Genomic DNA, 21629 nt, shown 5'->3' on the forward strand with positions numbered 1-21629 from the left:
CCGACTCTTTCTCGAGTTTCAAATATCCAAGGAATGGTCAATTTCGAAGAAATGTGTAGAGGAGAATCGTCACAATCTGACACGTTACCACATCTCACCGAGAAGGCCGTCCTTGTCCCAGTCTTCGCGTTTGTTTATAAACATATAGAGAGATAAGATCAAGAAAGAGTAGTTAGTAGTCGTCGCTCTGTATATTATAATCTTCCCAAACAAAGTTGGCGTTGCTCACCAACGACCTGATTTCTCTACTTTAAGACATAACTCTTGTTCGTTTCATCTAGCAGAACAGAGTTATAACGAGCTTTTCTTTGTTTGTCTTCGGGTTTGTGAGGTGAAAATGGAGAACAAGACCGATCATGGAAACGAAGATGGTCCGAAACATAGCCAAGTGGTGAAGATAAAGAAAGAATTTGAAAAGATAAGGCAGCCATCGCTGCAGCAACCGGAGATGAGAAGGGTCCTCGCCGAGATCAAGAGACGTCAACGTTCACGTTCACCACTCGGCTTAGGTGAGAGATCTATTCCCGTTGGGAACTGATCTCACCTTTGTAATAGAGAGATGTATATAATACTAGTGGTTGAAGAAGAACCTCCTTACGAGAGAGGTTCTTAATACTTAGTGTCTTGCAGACTTTCTTGTGTATATGTCTTCATGTAAATACTCTTTGGTATGAATATGATCTATGAATCTCCCTTCTTTGCAGAGTAAAACTCTTTAATACTATGATGTTAACATAAAAAAACACAGAAGCAAGAACTTCTTCAGAATAAACAAAAGAACTCAATAGAAGACACTAGCCATGTCGTGATGTTTGAAGATAGGTATTGTCACTATTAAGTATTAACTGTAAGAATACTCCTTGAGACACCCAAAACATGTTATTGATTCAACCAAAGGAAGAGCTCTTAAGAGCCTTGAAGAATGAAACAAAGCACATGGAGCTTATAAGTTTCCTTCTGTCAAAGAAGAACCAATCTGTCGCATTAGAGGATAAACTGGACTAAACTCTTTGTCCCCTCTCGACCTGATCTTCACTGCATAATCATCCAAAGTCGCTTTTATCCCCTTCCAGATCTGATCCTCTTTCTGGTTATCAAGCCACAGCGAGTACTGTTTAGCACTCAGTCTGTTCTTCTGCATCGGTGACTCTAACTCGTCTGGGCCTCTCGTGTAGAGATGATGCAGGACGATGCTAGGTGGTAGATCCTGGATGAGAGGAGATGATCCCATTTCAGATGTTTCCAAGAATATCAATGGCCTAAACGCTCTAAGAGCTCTGTACGGTGCACCGAGCTGCTCCACAGGGAACAGATTCTGTCCCACCGCGAGTTCCAGCTCCGCCATGTCTCTAGCCATCCTGAGTTTTCCCCATTCTGATAGTGGTCGCACCAGGGAAGCATGCCTGATGTAGAAGATCAAAACCCTCGAAGCCATCTGTCTCGCGAGCCTAGTGCAGATCGATTCTGTCCCTGGGGTGTTCGCGCTCGCTGCGGAAGGCAACAGTCTAGATAGGAACTCTCTGCGGAAGTGAATAATCGATCTCTGCAGCTCTTCCATGTATGGGGAAGTGTTGTTGTCCAAGGCAGCATCATCAACACCAAAATTTTGGTCGTGGATCTGAAGAATGCAGGACTCGAGCTGGTCTCGCATTGCTTTAAACAGAGGTGTAACTGGCTCGCAAGCCGCAGCGTATATCGCGCCCAGATGAGGAGACAATACATCAGCGGCGATACTGGGAAGGTCAGCTACCATGGATGAGATGTGCGTGTGGATTCCTTGCAGATGCTGGCATAACGTGAAGTTCCTGATCTGTGTTGAAGTTGCTGGACCTGTTATCTGGCGCGTCTCAGGGCCTGTAGAGATCTGCCATATACATGTAGCTGTGTTAACACATGTACATTTGAAGCATTAGAGGAGAGAAAAGAAGCTTAGCATACCTGGCACTCAGCTCGTTGAGCAAGGTTACTAAGGGCTTTGCCTATCTCACGCAAAACTAGAAGAGTCAAACGACCATCTGGATGAACAGCCTCAATCTCGTCTTGAATGTGTGATAGCACCTGTGAGATCTGTTCTTTGGAAGGTAAACTCCCACGGCTCGACATAGGGAATATAGAGTTCACAAGATCTGACAACCGTCCGAAGCATAGTGATAAGAAAGCAGTCTGGAATATTGCAATGCACGAAACCATTTGTTCTTTCCTCTCTGAATTAACCGCAGGTAACACTCCTTTCACATCGGTGTCGCGAGCGATCCTTTCGAGGAGATTTTCTATCATAGACACGAGCTTTGGATATCCCATGGTGAATATTTCTTTCACGAAACTCGAAGCTGTGAATGCAGACTTCATTTGGCTAGTAAACGCCTTCACAAGTGCATCCCAGACTCTGTCTGTTAGCATAGAATCACCTTCCTGTCGCATATAAACACTTCATATCAGTAATAAAACCTCAAAATAAAGGCTGGAATCTAATTTAACCAATATCCCCCCTGAATCACGAAAACACATACCAAAGGCTTCATTTTTATGCAAAACATGGAAGAATCATAAACTAAAGTTGATCAAGCATCAATCATGCTCTCTCAAGGTGACAAGAATCATCTCATCCACATCCATTAACACTATATCTCTTTCTCTCAGTTACCTAATGCAGCTTAAACTAACGAGTAAGCTCTGAGAGCCTAAGTTTCCAGTGAGATTCAAGAAGTTCCTTAAACCTTGAATCTTAAACCCTGACATCACAAAAATCACATACCAAAAACTGCATTTTTATGCAGAAACATGGAAGGATCCTTAACAAAAGTTGATCAACACCAGTCATGCTCGCTAAATATAACAAGATGCATCGCATCCACATCCAAGACACTCTCTCTTTCTCTCAATCACCAGTAAATTCAAGAAGTTCCTTATACCTTAAATCTAACCCTGACATCACAAAAACACTACTAAAGGCTTCATTTTTATGCAAAAACATGGAATAATGAATAATCATCTACTAACATTGACCAAACACCAATCCTGCTCGCTAAATGTGACAGGAATCTTCTCATCCACATCGAAGAACACTCTCTTTCCGTCAATTACCTACCTAATGCAGCTTAAACTAACGAGTAAAAACTCAAGAAGTTCCTTATACCTTGATGACTTCGTCAAGAAGAAGCACATGAGTAAAAGGATCTCTCTTCTTCGACAGCACACGCTGCAAATGCCACACAGCCTTTACAAGCGCATACAACTGATCCATACAACTCCCCATCCTCTGCCAAAGCGCCTCCCTAACCTTCCCTCCACCACCAATGTGCGGCGCCCCGCTAGACCTAATCCCTCCAGGCCCAAAACCACCGCCACCAGGCCCAGAAGAAATCGCTTTCATGTCCATAGCAACGCCTACGCTCTTCACAGCCATGGCCTTGTACTTGTTCACCAATTGATCAACCGTAACCTTAAGCTCCCCAAGGTTATAGAAAACCTGCAACCCAGTCCCAACCTCGGCTTGATTCAGCCCTTCCACGCCTCTCTCCAACACCTTCATGGCTTCGGATCTCAGCTTCTCCCCGATCTCCTTGACGAACTTGATCTCCTCGTCGATGACTTCGATCCCGAAGAGATCGTACTCTCTACACATCGTCAAGATCTCGAAATGGAGCTGCGCGGCTTTCGTGAGATCGATCTTCTCCGGATCGGATCCATCCGTTAGATCGCGGAGCTTCTTGGAGAGGCGCAGCGCGCGGACGGAGTGAGAGAGTAGCTCGGTGGCGGAGTGGAGATTCGAGAGCTGAACGGATTTGGATTTGATTGATCGCACCGGCTCGGAGAGATCGGATCGGATGCGGCGGATGGAGGATTGGAGGGAGGAGACGGAGGAGCGGAGGGAGGAGAGGGAGATCTCGGCGTGGGAGAGGGAGGAGAGCTGGGAGAGGAGCTCGGGGTGGCGGGAGACGACGTCGCTGCGGAGCTGGGAGTCGAGGAGGCGGATGGCTTGGTGGAGACGCTCGGCGGTGGAGGCGGGGGATCCGGAGGCGAGCGCGGCGGAGGAGAAGGAGGAGGAGGAGAAGGATGGGGAGAGGAATGGGGCGAGGACGGGGTCGTTGGCGAAGGAGTCTAGCGGTGAAGATGATGAAGACGGTGGTGAGGGTCCGGGAGGAGGAGGATTTTTAAAGGTTGAGAGACGCTGAAGAGAAGGTGACGATGATGGGGAAGGAGGAGGAACTGCCATCATCTCTCTCTCGCCAGTAATTTTTTTTTTTTTTTTTAGTACACTGGAGTTGCAATTGAACAGAGTATCGATCCAAGTGCACTACCCGGCGGAATACATTGATTTGCGAACTTTGTATTTTAATTTTGGGGGATTGTTTATTTAATTGAATCATGAAATCATATAATGGAATTTGGAGTTGATCCGTCAATTATTAAAGCTTTTTTAGGCTAGAAATGTTGTGGCCCAACAAAGGATAAGCATTATGTTTGGTAAGCTATATGAGAGAGAGTTAACAAAAACCTATCATATAGAGAGGAATTCCATGTGATTACCCAATGGTGTCTCACATTCCTTATTTTTAGTTTGATACACAATGGCATCACATTTATAATTTTCCAAATCTATAATTCATAATTTCAAGCTGTTTTTATTCTCCAATTTAATCCCTCCAAATCATTAATCCATTGGAAAATAACATATTTTATCAAACAAATTTTAAAATTAACTTTTGGAACTGGAAAAATATGAAGATGATTAATATTATTTTGTAAACATTACAATATATAAATTTGAATTTAGTTGCAAAATTACATGTTCAATACAAAAGATGAAACTGAACTCATCTTTGATTCAAATCTGTACATTATTTTACTGGTTATTTGAGAACTTTTTTGAAAAATGGAGAATTCAAACTCACAAATTGAAAATTTGGAAAAAAATTAGAATTTTTAAAGTTGTAAATAATAGATCTTTTGTAGAATCGGTAGAACATGTTATAACTTATACAATACAATCAGCTAGAGTCAGAGTCGTCTCTCTCTCTCTCTTCTCTCAATCCTCACAAACAAAAACCCTAATCACCTTGCTTAGGGTGGCCGGCGGCCTCCTTCTCCTCCGCCGTCGGTCGCCCCTCCTTTCCGTTGTCTCTCTTCCTCCTTGCCTCCCCTCTCCCTCTTCTTCCTCGGTTCCTTTCTTGGAGCTCTGAGTCTTGCGCTTCCGCGGACAGATCTGGCATTTTGACTTCGGATCGCCGGAGAATCGTGGTGGTAGAGTGGCTGGAAGGTTGTCTCTTGGAGAATAGTGGTGGTAGCGGTTCAGATCTGGCGTCAGATCTGGATATCGGAGTGGAGTATTTCTCTCTTCTGCCTCCTCTGTTTTCCTTCTCGGTGCGGGTGAGCGGTCTCACTAGGCTGAAGGCCGTGTTGGTTCCCCTGGGAGGCGGAGGTGCGGTGTTCCTCTTGCTTTTTCGGTGGTCTCTGGTGTTGTCTTGTTAGGCCGGTCAGACCTTCTCTCTGGGGCTCGTCTGGAGTTGCCATCGGTTCCTAACCGGATAGATCCGTTGCGGGTTCTCCGTAACGGCGGCGCGTGCGAGGAGGCGATTAGTTGGATTTGTCAACCACGGTTGCTCTGCTCGGTGGCGGCGCGTGCTGGGTCTGCGAGTTTCAGGGGCTTGATCTAAGGCTGCTTCCTGACCGCTTTGACTTAAAGTGGTGCTTGTTGTCTCAGTCTTTTTGGTGTAGGTGCGGTGGTTTGTGGCGGCTTTGGCGGCTCCTTTCCGGATAAAGCTCGACCTGGTCTCGGCAAGTGTTCTTGGTCTGGTGTGAAGGTGTCGGTCCGTGAAGGTTACAAGTATTGATGTCGTCGTAAGCTGTTCTTGAAAAATCCGATCTTAAAGAGCTGATCATCGGGCAAAGCCGAATTCTACCGGGTTCAGCTCTCGCTATCACTGCGGATTTCATTTTGTGGCAAGCGAATGTTCAGATTTTCATGTATACTTTTGCTTATGATGCTCAACTTAGGGTCAGTTCTTGCTAAGTTAGGTTGGAGTTTGTGTTTAAATTTGTTTTCTGTTCTTCTGTTTCTTGTTTGTCTCAGTAATCTTCTGTAAAAAATTGAAAACTGGTAATAAATCTTAACATTTTTACCAAAAAAAAAAAAACTTATACAATACAAAACCTAAAAAAACAGTTATAAAAATATTATATGTTTAAGCTGACATATCTAAAATTTTAAAATTTTCCAGATATATTTTAAATTATTCGATATTTTATCAAAACAAAACGAATTAAAAAAAACTTGAATATCTAAGAAATTGTCCAAAGTAAACAAAAATATCTTTAAAATTAAAAATATATTAGAATCAAATTAGACTCGAAATTTTTTGGGTATTAACCGGTTTCTAACGTTTTTATCCGAACTGAGTAATTGAATCGAATTTTATAAATAACCCAAAATATAAGTATATTTTTAGGAAAAAAAATCCTAAATCGACCCAAAACCAAAATGGTCAGACCTATATCAAGGTCTACTGTACACATAGGGATCTGATTATAGTGGAATGGGAAATCACACTTTTGTCACACCTAAGCATGTGAAAGCGACTTCAGGGAGACACTTGTCACTATATAATTGGTAGGCTACGTCATCAACTCTCTTGAATCGCATCAAAACGTACGACGCCTTCCACGCATCAGAGCGGCGTTTCCGAGAACCGCGTCTGCGCTCTCTGCTTTCTTAGGGTCTTTTTGTATATGTTTCGCGTCTCTGTTCATCTTCCGTATACGTAAGACAATGACGGTTAGGTCCACCGGGAGAAACCTCTCCTTCGAGATTCTCAGCTCCTTGGAGGACGATTCACTTCCTCCGATCCCCCGATCCAGCTCAGATCCGATCAGCGGAAACGACTCCGCTGAATCATCGCCTAAGCGAAGGAGACACAGGAAGAAGAAGAAGAAGCACAACAAAGTCGAGACTATCCCTGAGAATGGCGATCCTCAATTTACGACCATGGAGGATTCGAATTGGGCTTCCTGCGACGAAGGTGAAAGATCAATTTTCGAAAACAGATTGAATTACTTCGGCGGTGGCGGCGGTGGAAGTACAGTCGTGACGCAGACTGTACAGCATAACGGGTTCAGTTTCGGGAAGCTGAGGCAGAGGAACGTTAACGGGAGTAGTATCGACTCGACTAACGATGAGAGATTCTCTGAGACCTTGGCTTCTGATAAGAAGTCATACGTGGAAGAGGTAAGCTCCTCTGAGAATTTACCGTTTGAGGAAGTGCAGAATCAGTTTCCGAGAAGTGAGACTAATGGGAATGTGGTGGTGACGAGGCTTGACACTGAATCTTCTCTGGACTGGAAACAGCTTATGGCTGATGATCCTGATTGTAAGTTTCAGTCTTTTATCGTTTTTATTGGTTTACATCTATTGTTTCCTTACAATGATGATTGCCATCAGTTCTTAGTGCTGAGACGAGGTCACCTATGAAGTACTTTACGGGGGAGATTTATGGTGGGGTCTCGTTACGGAGCACAGTTGCTTCTGGGAATGATGTTGAACGGGAGAGGATATATGATATGATCTTCCGCTTGCCTTGGCGATGCGAAGTGGTGAAAACAAACACTGGCTCTCTTCTTTATCTCAGAGTGTGAACGTTCTTGGTTTAGCTACCTGTGTTATTCACATATTTAAGAATTTTAATGCAGCTTCTACACACTGGCTTTTTTGTCTGCGTCAACTCATTTCTGTCATTGTTGACTGTCATGCCAATAAGAGTCCTGCTGACATTCTGGGATGCTTTTAAGAACAGGTGAGTCACTTTCTACATTCCTTGATATATATAATTTTGTGAGGAAGTAACTTAGTAGCATTCGTGGCAGGCAGCTCAGGAGGCCTTCCTCATCGGAGCTGTCTGATCTTGCTTGTTTTCTTGTTTTGGCTTCTGGTACCATTCTTCTTGGCAGAACAGGTGCAGTATAATCTTCTTGATTTGCATAAACTTGTTATATATTTTAAGTTTAATCTATAAAAAACAGGTGTAGTGATACCATGGTTTGCATACTTTGTCACTTATCATTATCAGAATGGACTTTTCTGTTCAGCTCATCAAAGTGATGTGGAAAGGGATTCTCAAACAGTTCTCTAATTTGTTTTATTTTGACAGATATCAGCTTAATTTACCATATGATTCGTGGTCAAAGTACCATAAAACTATATGTGGTTTATAATATCTTAGAGGTAACGTAAACCCCCTTCATATCCATTCAGCTTCTGTCCGGCTTGTTCCTTCAGTCCTTCTCTATCCAATTGGTACTAATACAGATATTGTGTTTCAGATATTTGATAGACTCTGTCAAAGCTTTTGTGGAGATGTATTTGGGGCTCTGTTCAGTTCCGCAGCGGGACTGGCTGTTTCCCCTCCTGAGAAACTGAGATTTTGTACTTGGAGATTCGTTTCGGACCTGGCATTAACTATGGTTGCGTCGAATATCCTTATTACTTGATTGCTAGTTTGATTTCTGTTGACTAATTTTCACATCGTTATTCTCTTGTCTCCTTGACTGTCTCTTCACTTCTCCATTCATTCATTCTATTAGCTCAGGCAATTACGTTGTCAACTTGTATTGTTGCTCACAACAATGCCTTGTTGGCCCTTCTGGTGTCAAATAACTTTGCTGAGATCAAGAGCAGTGTCTTCAAGCGTTTCAGCAAAGACAACATTCATGGTCTAGTATATGCAGGTAAGCTTTTGCTCCATTCCCTTTCGTGGAATTTTGTATCTAACAATTATGTGCCCAATACAGCTTTGAACATCCCTTTGGGACTCTCATTCAAGCTATTAACTGGTATGATCTGGTTGTTTTACTATTTCTCTACCAGATGCAATAGAGAGATTCCACATATCAGCCTTCCTGGTGTCTGTTTTGGCTCAAAACATTCTCGAAGCTGAAGGTCCATGGCTTGGAAACTTTATCTACGTAAGTACTGATAAATTACACACGAGTCTCTATACAGGTTGCTCTTAATTAATTTTACATGGACTCTGCAGAATGCTACTATGGTCTTCTTCTGTGAGATGATGATAGACATCATCAAGCATTCATTTCTTGCCAAGTTCAATGGCATCAGACCTATAGCGTACTCTGAGTTTCTTCAAGCTCTCTGCGAGCAGGTACTGATGATATAACCTTCTTTATCTATCTTGCTGTTACATTGGCCCTATAAATTCTATTGCTGTATTGAGTGTTGCGTTAGAAACACCTATTTATCTTTTTATGGTAATCCTCTTTGTCAGACTTTGAACATCCGCCCAGAAGATAGAAAGACAAATCTCACATTCGTACCCATTGCACCCGCTTGTGTGGTATATTCTTCTTCCCTTTTGGCCAAGAAACTTATGAAGCATTTGCTTGTGATTAGTCAAAAAAATAAGTGTGTTTTTTTCTGAGGCTTCAGGTGATCAGAGTACTGACTCCAGTATATGCAGCACACTTGCCTTGTAGTCCACTCCCATGGAGAGTGATGTGGATGGTCTTTTTATTTGTCATAACATGTATAATGCTCACAAGTCTCAAAGTTCTCATCGGCATGGGACTTAGGAAACATGCAACTTGGTATATTAACAGATGCAGAAGGCGAAACTCCTCCCATCTACACAACGACTAGCCCGACTCTTAAAAACTACTGAGAATTGAAGAAAGGTTTCCATGTGGTAACACCTCAGCAGGAAAGAGTTTGCACAGGAGGAGAGTGGATCAACCGGGTTGCACTCGACTCAGATCCAGTTACATCTTTCTTTTTGGTATATGAGGATATGAGATCATCCTTGCGATCTTATACATGTTTAATATTCGATGAAGCGATTTTGGTAATTGTTAGGAAAATATGTACAAAGAGACCCCATGGATCATTTTGGCAAAGAAGAAAAGCTATCGCAGGACAAATAGCCATACTACTCTTCTTCATCACAGGACAATCTCATCCCATTTTTCTGACTTGTCTTAAAGCTTCCCATTAACCTAACATGGGATGCAAAGTGACAAAGAAAGGATCATGAATAATTAGTCTGGGTTCTCTTTTGCGATTGTTCACTGTTGAGACACGAAGCAACTAAAATCCCATAAACTCTGATCCAATACAACCGTTTTGGGATTTAAGATCAACTTTGTGATCCTTATACATATTGAATATTCGTGGAATCTATTTTAATATAGTTAGACATATGAAATATGTGTAAAGAGTGAGTTAGCTCTTCTAAAGAAAAATATTTTTTGTTTAAATCATATTTATTTTTATAATAATTCTCTTTCTGTTTTCTTAAACTAAAATATATGCACAGAGATATATATTTTCAGTATATTTTTGAGTCTGAATTATTTATTTTCTAGAATCCAAATTTGAAGGTCTGATGTTTTACCTTTTGTTTATATAGTTAAGAATTAGATATTGTAAAATTTAATAAATGTAACTGGTTTTAACAATAAAATATTAAAATACATGAGTGAGTAAATTTATGAAAAGATAAATAAAATATTAATTTAATTAAAAATAAAACTAAAAATAATAGATAAATGAGAGTATTAATTTTGTTTTTAATGTCTAAATACTTATATCAATTTTTAAATACAGAAAAGTATAAGTTCAAACAAATGAGAGAAGGTACATAAAAGCTGAAAAGTGAGAATTGGGTATGTATTGTATTTGCATGTAAATGATATTTTATAATATAATATTATAAATTTTATGTAGCTGTTTTTGTCTGTTCATTATAATTTTTTTTTTTTGGTTACTACTCATGAATTTCCTAAATAAATTTCCCGTTTTTCTAACATTAGAAAAAAAGAAAAGAAACGTCAAAATAATAATATTTCTGGTGAAGTCTCTCTCTGACTTGCAACCCTTTTTCTTCTCCAGTTGATTAGATTTCTCCCACTTTACACTTTCTCCCATTCTCCACCGCTCTGCGACAATGTCGGTAAGCTTTCTCCATTCACGCCCCCATCTTCTTCTTTTTCTTCCTTCCGTTTCTTTAGATTCGGGTCCAAGTCTATGTTTCGTCGCCTATTTTCAGATCTTATTAGATAAAAGGTTATGTTTTATTCTTTGTTTCCCCGTCAAAGTGGTGGCTTACGTTCTACTGAAAAATTTGATGAATCTGCTAAAACCATCATCAACTTTACACCGACCCTTGATCTGATGATCTTTTGAATAAAAGTCTGAGATCTCTTCACTGTGTCGGTCGGTTACCTAAAGAAAAAGAAAAAAAAAACTTTCTTCAGTTCAAAGTTTTTGTCTTTAAATCTAGTATTCTGTTCCCAATATGCTAACTTTAATCAATTAGAAGCAAGTCAATAGATTCAACTTACCAAGATTCGATATACCTTTGGCTTTCTTTTTATGACTTTTATGAATATTGATCTCTCTCCCTCTCTCTACAGGCTGCTTTCATTCCCATGGATCAATCTCAGAACAACATTCTCATGGATTCCCAGCCTACTACTTCCCCCGTAAGCACAATGTTTCTCGAATGATCTTTTGAATGGTTAATAAGTTGCTAGACAATGTATAATAATAAGCCTTGATTCGGATCCGTTCTTGTTGCAGGTGAAAACTGTGAAAATTAGCAATGTTTCACTCAATGTCTCCAAGAAAGATCTCAATGAGTTCTTTTCTTTCTCTGGTGACATTCACTACATCGAGATGCGCAGGTTGAACTAAAAAACTTGTCCTTTGTTAACATGATCTTTACCCAAAATATCTAATCTTAGTTACTTATCATCATCACAGTGAAACGCAAGAAACTCAGCTTGCTTATGTTACCTTCAAGGATCCACAAGGAGCAGAAACTGCTATGCTCTTAACGGTATTTTCTTTATGTGTTTATTTTCTTTCTGTGAGCATATTGTGGGAATGTAAAGATATTTACATTACTTTCCTTCAGGGAGCTGTCATTGCTGATCATCGTGTTAGTATTACTCCTGCTGTGAACTACGACCTACCACCAGAAGCCCTTGCACTTGACTCGGTAAATCCCAAAAAGATACTCCCTCCATTTCAAATTAATTTTCGTTCTAGAGTTTAAAATTTGTTTCATTTTAATTGTCGTTTTTGTTTTCACTATATTAATTACTAGTTTTTCTATTTTTATAAGATGAAATCTAATTATTTTTTTAATACGACAAATAAAATGAACGTAACTCTTTGCTTTTAATGTTTCACTTTCAGTTTTCATGTTTGTCTCCTCTGTTTGCAGCAGGAATATTCATTTAATGGCTTCACTGTCAAGAAAGCTGAACAAGTGGTAAGCACCATGATGGAAAGAGGCTACGCTGTCGGCAAAGACGCTATGGAGAGAGCCAAAGCCTTTGACGACAGACACAACCTAGTCTCAAACGCTTCAGCAACCATTGCCTCCCTCGACAACAAGATGGGTTTGAGCGAGAAGCTAAGCATAGGAACTACCGTGGTGAACGAGAAGCTGAGAGAGGTTGACGAGCGGTATCAAGTGAGGGAGATCACAAAATCCGCTTTAGCAGCTGCTGAGGAGAGAGCGATTAGCGCAGGAACGGCTTTGATGGCGAATCCTTATGTCTCAAGCGGAGCTTCGTGGCTATCAAACGCCTTTGGTGCAGTGACAAAGGCGGTTAGGGCTGAGGATGGAGGAGAGGGAAGAAAGGAGATTGTCCAACTTGATGACACGTCACCTAAAGCTCCTGCTGTTGTTCCTGTTAACTCAGTGGACACAGACTTCACCAAACCAAGTTTCTAAAGATTGTCTTAAACTCCAATTCTTTGATACATTTGCTGTGCATATACATGCTTACATATTCATTGGTCTTTCTTTTATTGCACAACATAAACATAACATAAAACCTTTAAAATGTATTTTGTTGTTACATTCAGACATCATTTTGTCATTTTTCAAGAACTGAGTTGAAGAAACCTCCTAGCCATTGGATGTGTAGCTTGAGAAAGCTCATCAGGTTTAAGAACTTCAACAATCTCACCATCAACAACAAGACAGACGATATCCGCAACTCGCTGGATCTGCTTGATACTGTGAGAGACGATCACAGTCGTAATCCCTCTCTGCTTCTTTAGTTTCACTATAACATCCTCGATGTTCTCTGTCGATATGGGATCCAAAGCGCTTGTTGGCTCATCGAGAAGCAACACCTCAGGCTCGTTGGCTAGAGTCCTTGCAAGCGCTACACGTTGCGCTTGACCAACGGATAACTCGGAACCAGTCTTCTTGGCTAAAGAAGCATCAAGATCAGCAAAACTCAGCAGCTTGTAAACATCTTGGTCACTTAGCTTCTCCCCTCTCAAGTTCGGACCATATCTCACATTATCAGCAACGGTCCCTGTGAAACCAAACCAATCATAAAAAAATAACCCATGGTTTTGAAAATCGGTTTAGGCTGCAAATCAATCCTACTGACTTTTATGACTCGTAAACCATTTTAAATCGGTTTAAATCAATCTGAATTAATATAAATACTAATGTTATCACACATACTATAAATTTTTAACTCTTAATTTGTTTTATTTTGTATATCTAATTTTGATAATTCATCAAAATAATTTTGTAGTTAACCTAAAATACTAAAATATCTTGAATAAAATTAAAAAAAATATATATATAATAAATCAATAATTTGTTAATGCATACAAGCATAAATCCTGAATAATCAAAACTAATACTCTACAAAACACCTCTAGTTTCTATTTCTTGAACATTGGTAATAACAGTTACAGCAACAGTCCCTGTGAAACCAAACCAATCATATCAAAAACCAGACATTGGTTCCAAACTCCAACTATAATAACCTTCAAAGGATCTAAACTCCGACTTGTTCACACCATTAAAGCAGACAACTTTTCTAGATTTCAGTGGCGATTGAAGAAGACAGGAGACAACTTTTACCTTCAAAGAGAACGGGAAGCTGGAAAAGCATGCCGACTCTACGGCGGAGAGTGATGACGTCGATGCTCGTGATGTCTACGCCGTCCAAGAAAACAGTCGTCGCCGGAGGCTCCCAGAGACGGTTAAGAGATCTCAAAAACGTTGACTTTCCGCTTCCACTTGGACCGATCACACCAACGATCATCCCTTTGGGGATATCCATTGACACTCCTTTCAGAATCAGAGATCCGTCATCGGAGACTCGGGTCAGGTTTCTTACACGTATCTTTGGTTCTTGACCGGACAAAGCTTCCACGTCCAGTAGATGTTCTCGCAGCGCGCCATCGGATTCGGCAGACAAGAGTAATGGCATGGTCTTGAGTTTTGTGTTGTGTTTCAGTTTGATGATTTAAGTAATACAAGAGAAAAGGTAAAGTCTTGTTTATGACACTTGAGCACGAGCACACATATGGGTTCGGACAAGATGAGGAATCAGTAAGTTGATAACAACTGTTTTATTATTCTTCCACTGACAATACAACCACTCTCACTTATACCTGTTCTGCTTAATACATGATCTCTGCTTATGTTTTAAATATAGCTCTCTTAAATATACGAAAATCTTGTAAAATATAATAAAACAAGTTTTTGTAATCAAAATAACACACACAAAATGTCTAGAGTAAAGTTTAATAAACTATATTTTTAAAATTATTATTTTAAATTTTATACTCCAAATTTTAAATTATAGATCTTAAGCTTTAATATCCAAACCTTGAATCCGATCCCCTTAATCTAAACCCCAAATCTATATTAATTAACTCATATGTACTGTATCCATTTATTTTTTAATGAAACATATTTTTATTACTTTTCTTACTTGTACGTTATCTTTGTTATAAACCTTTTTTGGTTATTAAAAGATATTTCTCTAAAATATATAAATATCATTTTATATAAAATTCAAGCCTAATAATATTTTCAGGGTGAAAATCTTCAGTCTACAGCTCATTGAAAGAAACTGAGAAGAAACACTTAAAACAAATGGTATTCCATTTTTCTCATAACAACATCAAAGCTTATGTACTTGTTGTCGTTACTGCATTTAATTCCATATAATACCTGTTGAAAATATGCGGTTTACCAAATGATAACAAAATATGATCTCAGCAGACTTATAGTAAGACGCTAATAAGAACAGCTCCAGCCTAACTTTGTTGTTTCATTATATAATAACAAAAGTTTCCAGGCTGATGAATATATGTTCAAAAACTCATTCTTTGGCTACTGATCTGAAGCAAGCAATCTCATATGCTGTGTCAGAATCTCAAGATTCTTAGACCTCTCTGGAGTAAGCTGTCCAATATCAAAATCAAAGTCATCTGCTTTCTCCATTTCTTCTTCTATCAGCTCCAGGGCAAGACTCTTGTCTAGTTCCATTCTTCCTCCATCTTCATCCTCCTCCTGCAATGTCACATCATCATTCACATTCTTCTCCTGCACCTTATTCTTCTTCTTCTTTGAAGGGCTCAACAACAAAAGCTTCTCCCAAGCCCCATCATCATATAGATCAGGTATGATCAACGGCACACGATTCTCATCTAAACAAAACTTCAACATATCCGCGTTTCTCAAGAAATCATTTATCTCATTAGAGCTTGACTTTGCTACTCCCTCTGATGGTGTCTTCTGGTATGTTACTAAAGGAAGACCCTTTGAGTTTGTTTCTCCTTCATCAGTCACTTCTTCCAAAATCTTCGCTCCTCCTCCTCCTCCTTCCGCCTTTCTCCAGTTATTCTCCTTAGGCTGAAGCAACTGAACCAACAGACTTGGGTTCTGCATAACCATAACCAAAAAAGAAAGCATCTCTTGTTGACTCTCTTCCATCCCTTGAACTCTGTCTTCCAAGTGCAGCATCTTAGTGTCAGTGCTCTCCTGGTACTGCCTGACTTTCACCAGCTCCTGCGCCAATGCCTTCTTATCCCCTTTCAAGATATCAACTTCTTTCCACAGTTCACTCTCCCCAGACTTTTTTCCCTGAGAACAAGCATCAGTTGTTGTAGTTTTGCTCTGATGCTCACTAGTACTCTGAACATTCTTCCTCCTGATAACATTCTTTAGCAACTCCTTTTGACCTCTCACAAACCAGTCATTCGCAAACTCACATCGATCTGCATCAACTTTTCTAAAACCCTGAAACCAAAAAAAATAAAAAACACAAACTTTACTCTCACCAACACAAACATCACACTATATTGACAAAAAAAAAACATCTTTCTTGATGATTAGGTTATACCCATTTCATCATTTACATAAAGTAATCAAATTTATCAAAAAAGAAATCAACTTTACAGAAACAGAGAATAAGAACACAAAGCCCATGATTCCAAGATTTCAAGAAACAGAACAAAAACAACAAAGGGGCAATTCAAGAAACTAACGTAGATATTGAGCTGACGGATGAAGCTGGATAGATTGCTGTGTTTGAAGTATTTGGGCAAGAGCTGAGCGGAGAAGACGGTCGTGTCCGAGATAACGAAGCTGTTGTCTCCGTTTGTACTCCAGGAGATGATTGAATCGGTTGAGGAATCGTCGACCATCTCGTAACATTTCCTCAGGAACGGCGCCACTGAAGAAGACGAAGAAGAATCAACACGGTCCGACGATGATTTGACCATATCTCGAGTCTCGAGAAGAGTTTTGGATTTTGAATTATGAAACCTAATTCGGTTTGATGAGATTAATACTAATGAAAAAGAAAAAGACAAAAGGAAGAGACTTTAGAGGGGTTAGAGTGGGAAGAAGAAGATGAAACTTGTGCGTAGGGCAAGGGATCGCTCCTCGCAATCAAAACGAATTTTCAAGGAAGTTGAGAGGGTTTGTCGCTTACTTTTTTATTTTTACTTTTGTTTTTTTTTTAAATCGTAAAAAAATTAGATATTTTGAAGTCATTTCGCCCAATCTCTCTCTCTTATATAGGCCTTTTTTATAGGTACATATAAACACACACACAGAAAAGACTAATTCAGTTTGGTTCAGTTAAAATTTGTGAAATGGCATAATATATATTAGATTGATTAAAATATTTTATATATTATAAGACAAAATAAATTTAAATAATAATTTAGTTACTACAAAATGTGAAAATGATTAAAATTTATTAAAAACACTTTACTTCTTATTATAAATATTTACCTAATTTTAATACATTTTTAATAATTGATTTACATCTTATAATATTATAAAACAAATTCTAGTATAATTTTATTATTAAAATATTTATTGTTATTTATTTAAAATTGTGAAATATATGAAAGTGTTGTTTTTGTAATAATCCACTAAAATTTACTTTTCCATTTAATAAAAATTTCTTTGTATTTTTGTCAGCAAAAGTGCAAGTTTGCACTTTGAGTTTTTTTTTCATTCCATAACTTTTTTTGATTGGCAAAATACTTGTGTTATCGTTAATTTGTTATTCTGGTATTACGCAAGTTTACCAATCAAAGCCTTAGTTTATTAGATTATTGTTATATATGAGTATAGGTTTGGTTTCTAATATAACCTAATAGCTGACTGGTGGTATCCGAATGACATGAAAATATGCTATTTGTTATATTTTGGGTTATTGGTTTAGTTCAGATATTATAAATATATTACTAGATCTTGATCTGCACAACCGCTCATATGTTATTTTTAGTTTATATGCATATATATTTATTTTAGATCATTAGTGGTGTACATCTTTAATTTTAATCATATATTAATTTTTTTATAGAACTATTTCAAATACAATAATTTATAGTTTACATGTTGAAAATAACCAATTATTTAAAATCATCACATGTATTTGTTGTTTCTTATTATTATATATTTATCTTATTGTATTTGCATTTAGTTATTAAACAAAATAATATGTTCATGAGAAAACCATATTTAAAAATTATTTTGTATTTATTTTATGTTAATTTTTTATCTGCCCTTCAAAACTGGATTTTAATTTAGCAATATTTTTTATGTTTATTCATTTACATAATATATTATTATATATACAAAAGTCTAAGATATGTTAATTTTTATACATGTATTATATGTTTTACTAATGTAAGCCATCATCATATTAGATTTTTTAACATAAATATTTTATATTTATGAAAATAAAATTTATCAATTCAATATAATTTTCTCATATTTAGTTCAATTTTAACATGATTGATTATAATTATAAAATAGATAAATTAAGATATAGTTTTTATAAACAATTACTGAATATATATTAATGCATAATAAAAGTTCATTGCTAATTACGAAATTAGTAAAAATATTTATATAAACTTTTTGAAAATTAAGATAATGTTAAAATATTTAGATCAACATAATATTTTTTAAATATGATCGATTGTGATTATATAATAGATAAAAATATGATATAATATTTATTTTTTCATTTTATAAACGATAAATAAATATATTAATGTATAATAACATTTCAAAACTAATTACGAAATTAGTGAAAATATTTACATATAAATTTTGAAAATTAAGGTCTTGTTAAAATATTTTTAAACAGATTTTCGAAAATTTTAATATATATAAAAATTTATAATTTAAATTAAGAGATATCAAAAGATATTATGATTTAAGTATTTCAAAGATTCTATATATTATTAGTCTTATTAAAATACATTTAATAACATTTCTTAAAGGTGGTCTAACTTAAAATCACACATGAAAGAAGTTGTGACTTCTATTTTAATATAATAGATTATTTGGTATTTTATGTATATTTTATTAAAAATTAGGTTTTTCGATTTTTTGGATTTTCAATATATTTTAGTTTTAAATACATTTGAGAGTTTTAAATATATTTAAATTTCCAAATACATTTTTGGATATTTCGCATGATAAATAAAAATATAGTCGCATTGAATAAGATCGAAACATTTGATTTTCATACCTAATCGTGGTTGAAAAGTCGTAGATAAGATCCTTGGTTATCGTCCTTAGTTCTCGTATTATACTCTTTAACTCTCAGGCCTTAGATCCACAATTAGTTTGATTAGTACTGAGCAAAGTGTAACTTCTCTCGTTTTATTAAAAAAACACATTCCAAAGGGATCCTCACACTATTACGAGACCGAGAGATGGCGAATGAAATACCTACCAAAGGGATCCTCAAGACCGAAGCTCTGAAACATGTTTGTTTTCTTTTTATAAATTTCTTTCATGATTTTTTCATGAACTAAAGTCTAAATATAAAGTATTGTCGATCTGCAAAATTTGGTTTTGTCTTCATAAATAAACGACCTTTGATATATTAATTTGGTTGTGTTCACTTGTTAAAGTACATCTTGGAAACGTCAGCGTATCCAAGAGAGCATGAGCTGCTTAAGGAACTTCGTAAAGCTACAGTCCAGAAATATGGCAATTTGTAAGTCTTCTTTATCAAATAAATAGGATTCTATAACCAGTCTATTAAATTAAAAAATATTATTATTTATAGAATTTTCTTGGTTAATAAAAACGCAGAAGCGAGATGGAAGTTCCGGTTGATGAGGGTCTTCTTCTATCGATGCTTTTTAAGATCACGAACGCTAAGAACACTCTCGAGCTCGGTGTTTTCACCGGCTACTCTCTTCTCTCCACGGCACTTGCTTTGCCTGATGATGGCCGCGTAATGTTTCTTCTTCTTGATATAATCATATTGTTGGCATCATACGTACTTTTGCATGTGCAACTATAACAATACAAACTTTATCTATTTATAGATTACTGCAATAGATATTGACAAAGAAGCCTATGAAGTGGGACTAGAGTTTATCAAGAAGGCAGGTGTTGATCACAAGATCAATTTCATCCACTCCGATGGTATTAAGGCCCTAGACCAATTGGTGAAAGACGTACGTACGTAGAAAAGATTGTTCATATTATTTACTAACTAAAGCTTAAAATACTATTGTAATGATCATATTCGACATTTGAGAAAAGCAGAAAAAGGAGTTTGATTTCGCATTTGCGGATGCTGACAAGTCGAACTACGTCAACTTCCATGAGAGGCTTTTGAAACTGGTGAAGGTTGGAGGAATCATTGCGTTTGACAACACCTTGTGGTTTGGTTTTGTGGCTGAGGACGAAGAGGGAGTTCCTGAGCATATGAGGGAATATAGAAAGGCTCTTATAGAATTCAATAAGAAATTGGCTTTGGATACTCGAGTTGAGGTCTCTCAGATTTCCATTGGAGATGGTGTCACGCTCTGCAGGCGCCTTGTATGATCAAATTAGACCAAAGTTTGGGAGTCTGGAATAAAACTGTTAGATCCTTCAATAATCACTTTTGGTCGTTTTTTTTGTTGTTACCAAGTTTGCATGGAATAGTGTTTCTGATTGATGATCACTCTGCATCTTTTAACTCACCTATATTATATAATAATACAATTATGAGTCTGAATTGAAATTATACTGTGTATTATTATATAAAGTTGGATGCATTGGTTTTGTTTTTCTAATTTTGTTCATTTTTGGTTTTCAATTTCTTTTTGTTATCCGCATTCGGATTCAGATATGTTTTATTTCATCCTACAAGATTCATGTGTCTTTTACATCTTGGATCAGATACAAATTTAATTTTTTATTCGTTTCATTTCTTGGATTCCTGGTTTACATCTAAATAACAATTAAATTATTTTATTTAAGATCAATGAAACTTCATAATTTTTTTTAGCAAAACTATGTAAGTTTAATATTTTTATTTTAAATTTTGCTAGTTCTTTTTATTTTATTTTAGCAAAGCGAAGTCACTTTGATTTCTGTTAAAAATATGTCGGTTAAGTGAAAATCAAGATTGACTAAATTTATATCTAATTTGGTTCGATCAACACAAGTATATATGTTTTTTCGATTAATGAAAATTTTGTGTGTGTTTTTGGTAAAAGTATGTAAGTTGGATATTTATTGGACAGTTTTGATGTCTTTTTTTTTTACGACGACCGTTTCGATGTCTATACGTTGTATTTTCAGCACTTGTAAGTATCAAGCATTGTTTGAACTACGAAGGTTTATTTGTAACTAGGGGTTGGCCGGGGCTACGCCCGGGATTTTTGTTTAAATTTTAATTTTGAATATATATTTAGTATGATTATATATATATATTATAATTTATTATAAAAACATAAGTAGCTAAACAGTTATAAATTTATTTTAAATTATTTATTTTTGTTGTCTTAAGCATTTCGAAAATTTTTAGTATCCAATTTTTGGCTATTGGAAGTTATATATAAGGTAATGAGCAGAATGAACAAATACTGAGTAATTTTGGTTTATGGTGTTTAATTGGGTTAAATTGTAGAAATGTTTCATTTCATTTAAAACTATTTATATATTTTTAGCATGGTATCATAATCGTTTTTTTGTATGTTTTAAGTGTAAAACACAATTATCGTACTTTTAAAATAATTAAGAGGTATATTCTCGTGCAAGTCACACAATTATGGAATTGAATTTGAACCAAAGGGGTATGATGAATTTGAATTGTCGTTCTATGAGGCTTTAAGCTTCTATTTTTAATTTGGTCTAATCATTCCGCATAAAGAGAGTGATATATCCTTATAGGATCTTGTCTTTTACCTAAAACCCAATCTTTATATATAAAGATTATAATCTGAGAAGCCAAAATCTATTGCCTTCAACTGTAAGGTGTTTTCTTTTGAGGTAAATAGAAAATTCTGAAGCAAGCAGTTTTAGGTATAA

The 21629-nt window shown here is 36.9% G+C and overlaps 7 protein-coding genes across 8 annotated transcripts; 4 read left to right on the forward strand and 3 right to left on the reverse strand.

Moving 5' to 3' along the window:
• Nucleotides 1-696, forward strand: LOC106300285. Its single transcript, XM_013736394.1, has one exon. It carries the CDS (start codon nucleotides 338-340, stop codon nucleotides 536-538), a length of 201 nt encoding a protein of 66 aa, XP_013591848.1. The 5' UTR covers nucleotides 1-337; the 3' UTR covers nucleotides 539-696.
• A 16-nt stretch (nucleotides 697-712) lies between these two features.
• On the reverse strand, nucleotides 713-4391 carry LOC106300284 (conserved oligomeric Golgi complex subunit 5-like). The gene is made up of 4 exons (XM_013736393.1): nucleotides 4261-4391; nucleotides 3137-4230; nucleotides 1939-2412; nucleotides 713-1864 (listed from the first exon to the last, which is right to left on the reverse strand). Exons 2-4 carry the CDS (start codon nucleotides 4217-4219, stop codon nucleotides 944-946), a joined length of 2478 nt encoding a protein of 825 aa, XP_013591847.1. The 5' UTR covers nucleotides 4220-4230; nucleotides 4261-4391; the 3' UTR covers nucleotides 713-943.
• A 2237-nt stretch (nucleotides 4392-6628) lies between these two features.
• Nucleotides 6629-9926, forward strand: LOC106296639 (protein POLLEN DEFECTIVE IN GUIDANCE 1). The gene is made up of 11 exons (XM_013732819.1): nucleotides 6629-7367; nucleotides 7439-7590; nucleotides 7687-7790; nucleotides 7861-7949; nucleotides 8145-8218; nucleotides 8317-8467; nucleotides 8554-8721; nucleotides 8861-8958; nucleotides 9030-9152; nucleotides 9276-9344; nucleotides 9437-9926. Exons 1-11 carry the CDS (start codon nucleotides 6770-6772, stop codon nucleotides 9644-9646), a joined length of 1836 nt encoding a protein of 611 aa, XP_013588273.1. The 5' UTR covers nucleotides 6629-6769; the 3' UTR covers nucleotides 9647-9926.
• Nucleotides 9927-10830: 904 nt separating this feature from the next.
• On the forward strand, nucleotides 10831-12933 carry LOC106301017 (binding partner of ACD11 1). 2 transcript variants are annotated; one of them, XM_013737319.1, is made up of 6 exons: nucleotides 10831-10955; nucleotides 11419-11487; nucleotides 11585-11688; nucleotides 11768-11843; nucleotides 11922-12005; nucleotides 12234-12933. In XM_013737319.1, the coding sequence occupies exons 1-6, from the start codon at nucleotides 10950-10952 to the stop codon at nucleotides 12747-12749; spliced, it is 855 nt and encodes a 284-aa protein (XP_013592773.1). In that variant the 5' UTR covers nucleotides 10831-10949; the 3' UTR covers nucleotides 12750-12933. The 2 variants fall into 2 exon arrangements, with proteins under 2 accessions (XP_013592773.1, XP_013592774.1); XM_013737320.1 differs by having other exon boundaries at nucleotides 12237-12933.
• On the reverse strand, nucleotides 12741-14509 carry LOC106301018 (ABC transporter I family member 17). Its single transcript, XM_013737322.1, has 2 exons — nucleotides 13908-14509; nucleotides 12741-13344 (listed from the first exon to the last, which is right to left on the reverse strand). Exons 1-2 carry the CDS (start codon nucleotides 14257-14259, stop codon nucleotides 12902-12904), a joined length of 795 nt encoding a protein of 264 aa, XP_013592776.1. The 5' UTR covers nucleotides 14260-14509; the 3' UTR covers nucleotides 12741-12901.
• Nucleotides 14510-14915: 406 nt separating this feature from the next.
• LOC106296568 (heat stress transcription factor A-8) lies at nucleotides 14916-16735 on the reverse strand. The gene is made up of 2 exons (XM_013732726.1): nucleotides 16328-16735; nucleotides 14916-16079 (listed from the first exon to the last, which is right to left on the reverse strand). The coding sequence occupies exons 1-2, from the start codon at nucleotides 16562-16564 to the stop codon at nucleotides 15171-15173; spliced, it is 1146 nt and encodes a 381-aa protein (XP_013588180.1). The 5' UTR covers nucleotides 16565-16735; the 3' UTR covers nucleotides 14916-15170.
• Nucleotides 16736-18958: 2223 nt separating this feature from the next.
• On the forward strand, nucleotides 18959-20277 carry LOC106299378 (putative caffeoyl-CoA O-methyltransferase At1g67980). The gene is made up of 5 exons (XM_013735477.1): nucleotides 18959-19081; nucleotides 19229-19314; nucleotides 19413-19557; nucleotides 19652-19783; nucleotides 19875-20277. Exons 1-5 carry the CDS (start codon nucleotides 19028-19030, stop codon nucleotides 20154-20156), a joined length of 699 nt encoding a protein of 232 aa, XP_013590931.1. The 5' UTR covers nucleotides 18959-19027; the 3' UTR covers nucleotides 20157-20277.
• Nucleotides 20278-21629: the final 1352 nt, after the last annotated feature.

Source organism: Brassica oleracea, chromosome C6 (genome assembly GCF_000695525.1).
Source record: "Brassica oleracea var. oleracea cultivar TO1000 chromosome C6, BOL, whole genome shotgun sequence".
Taxonomy (NCBI): Eukaryota; Viridiplantae; Streptophyta; class Magnoliopsida; order Brassicales; family Brassicaceae; genus Brassica; species Brassica oleracea.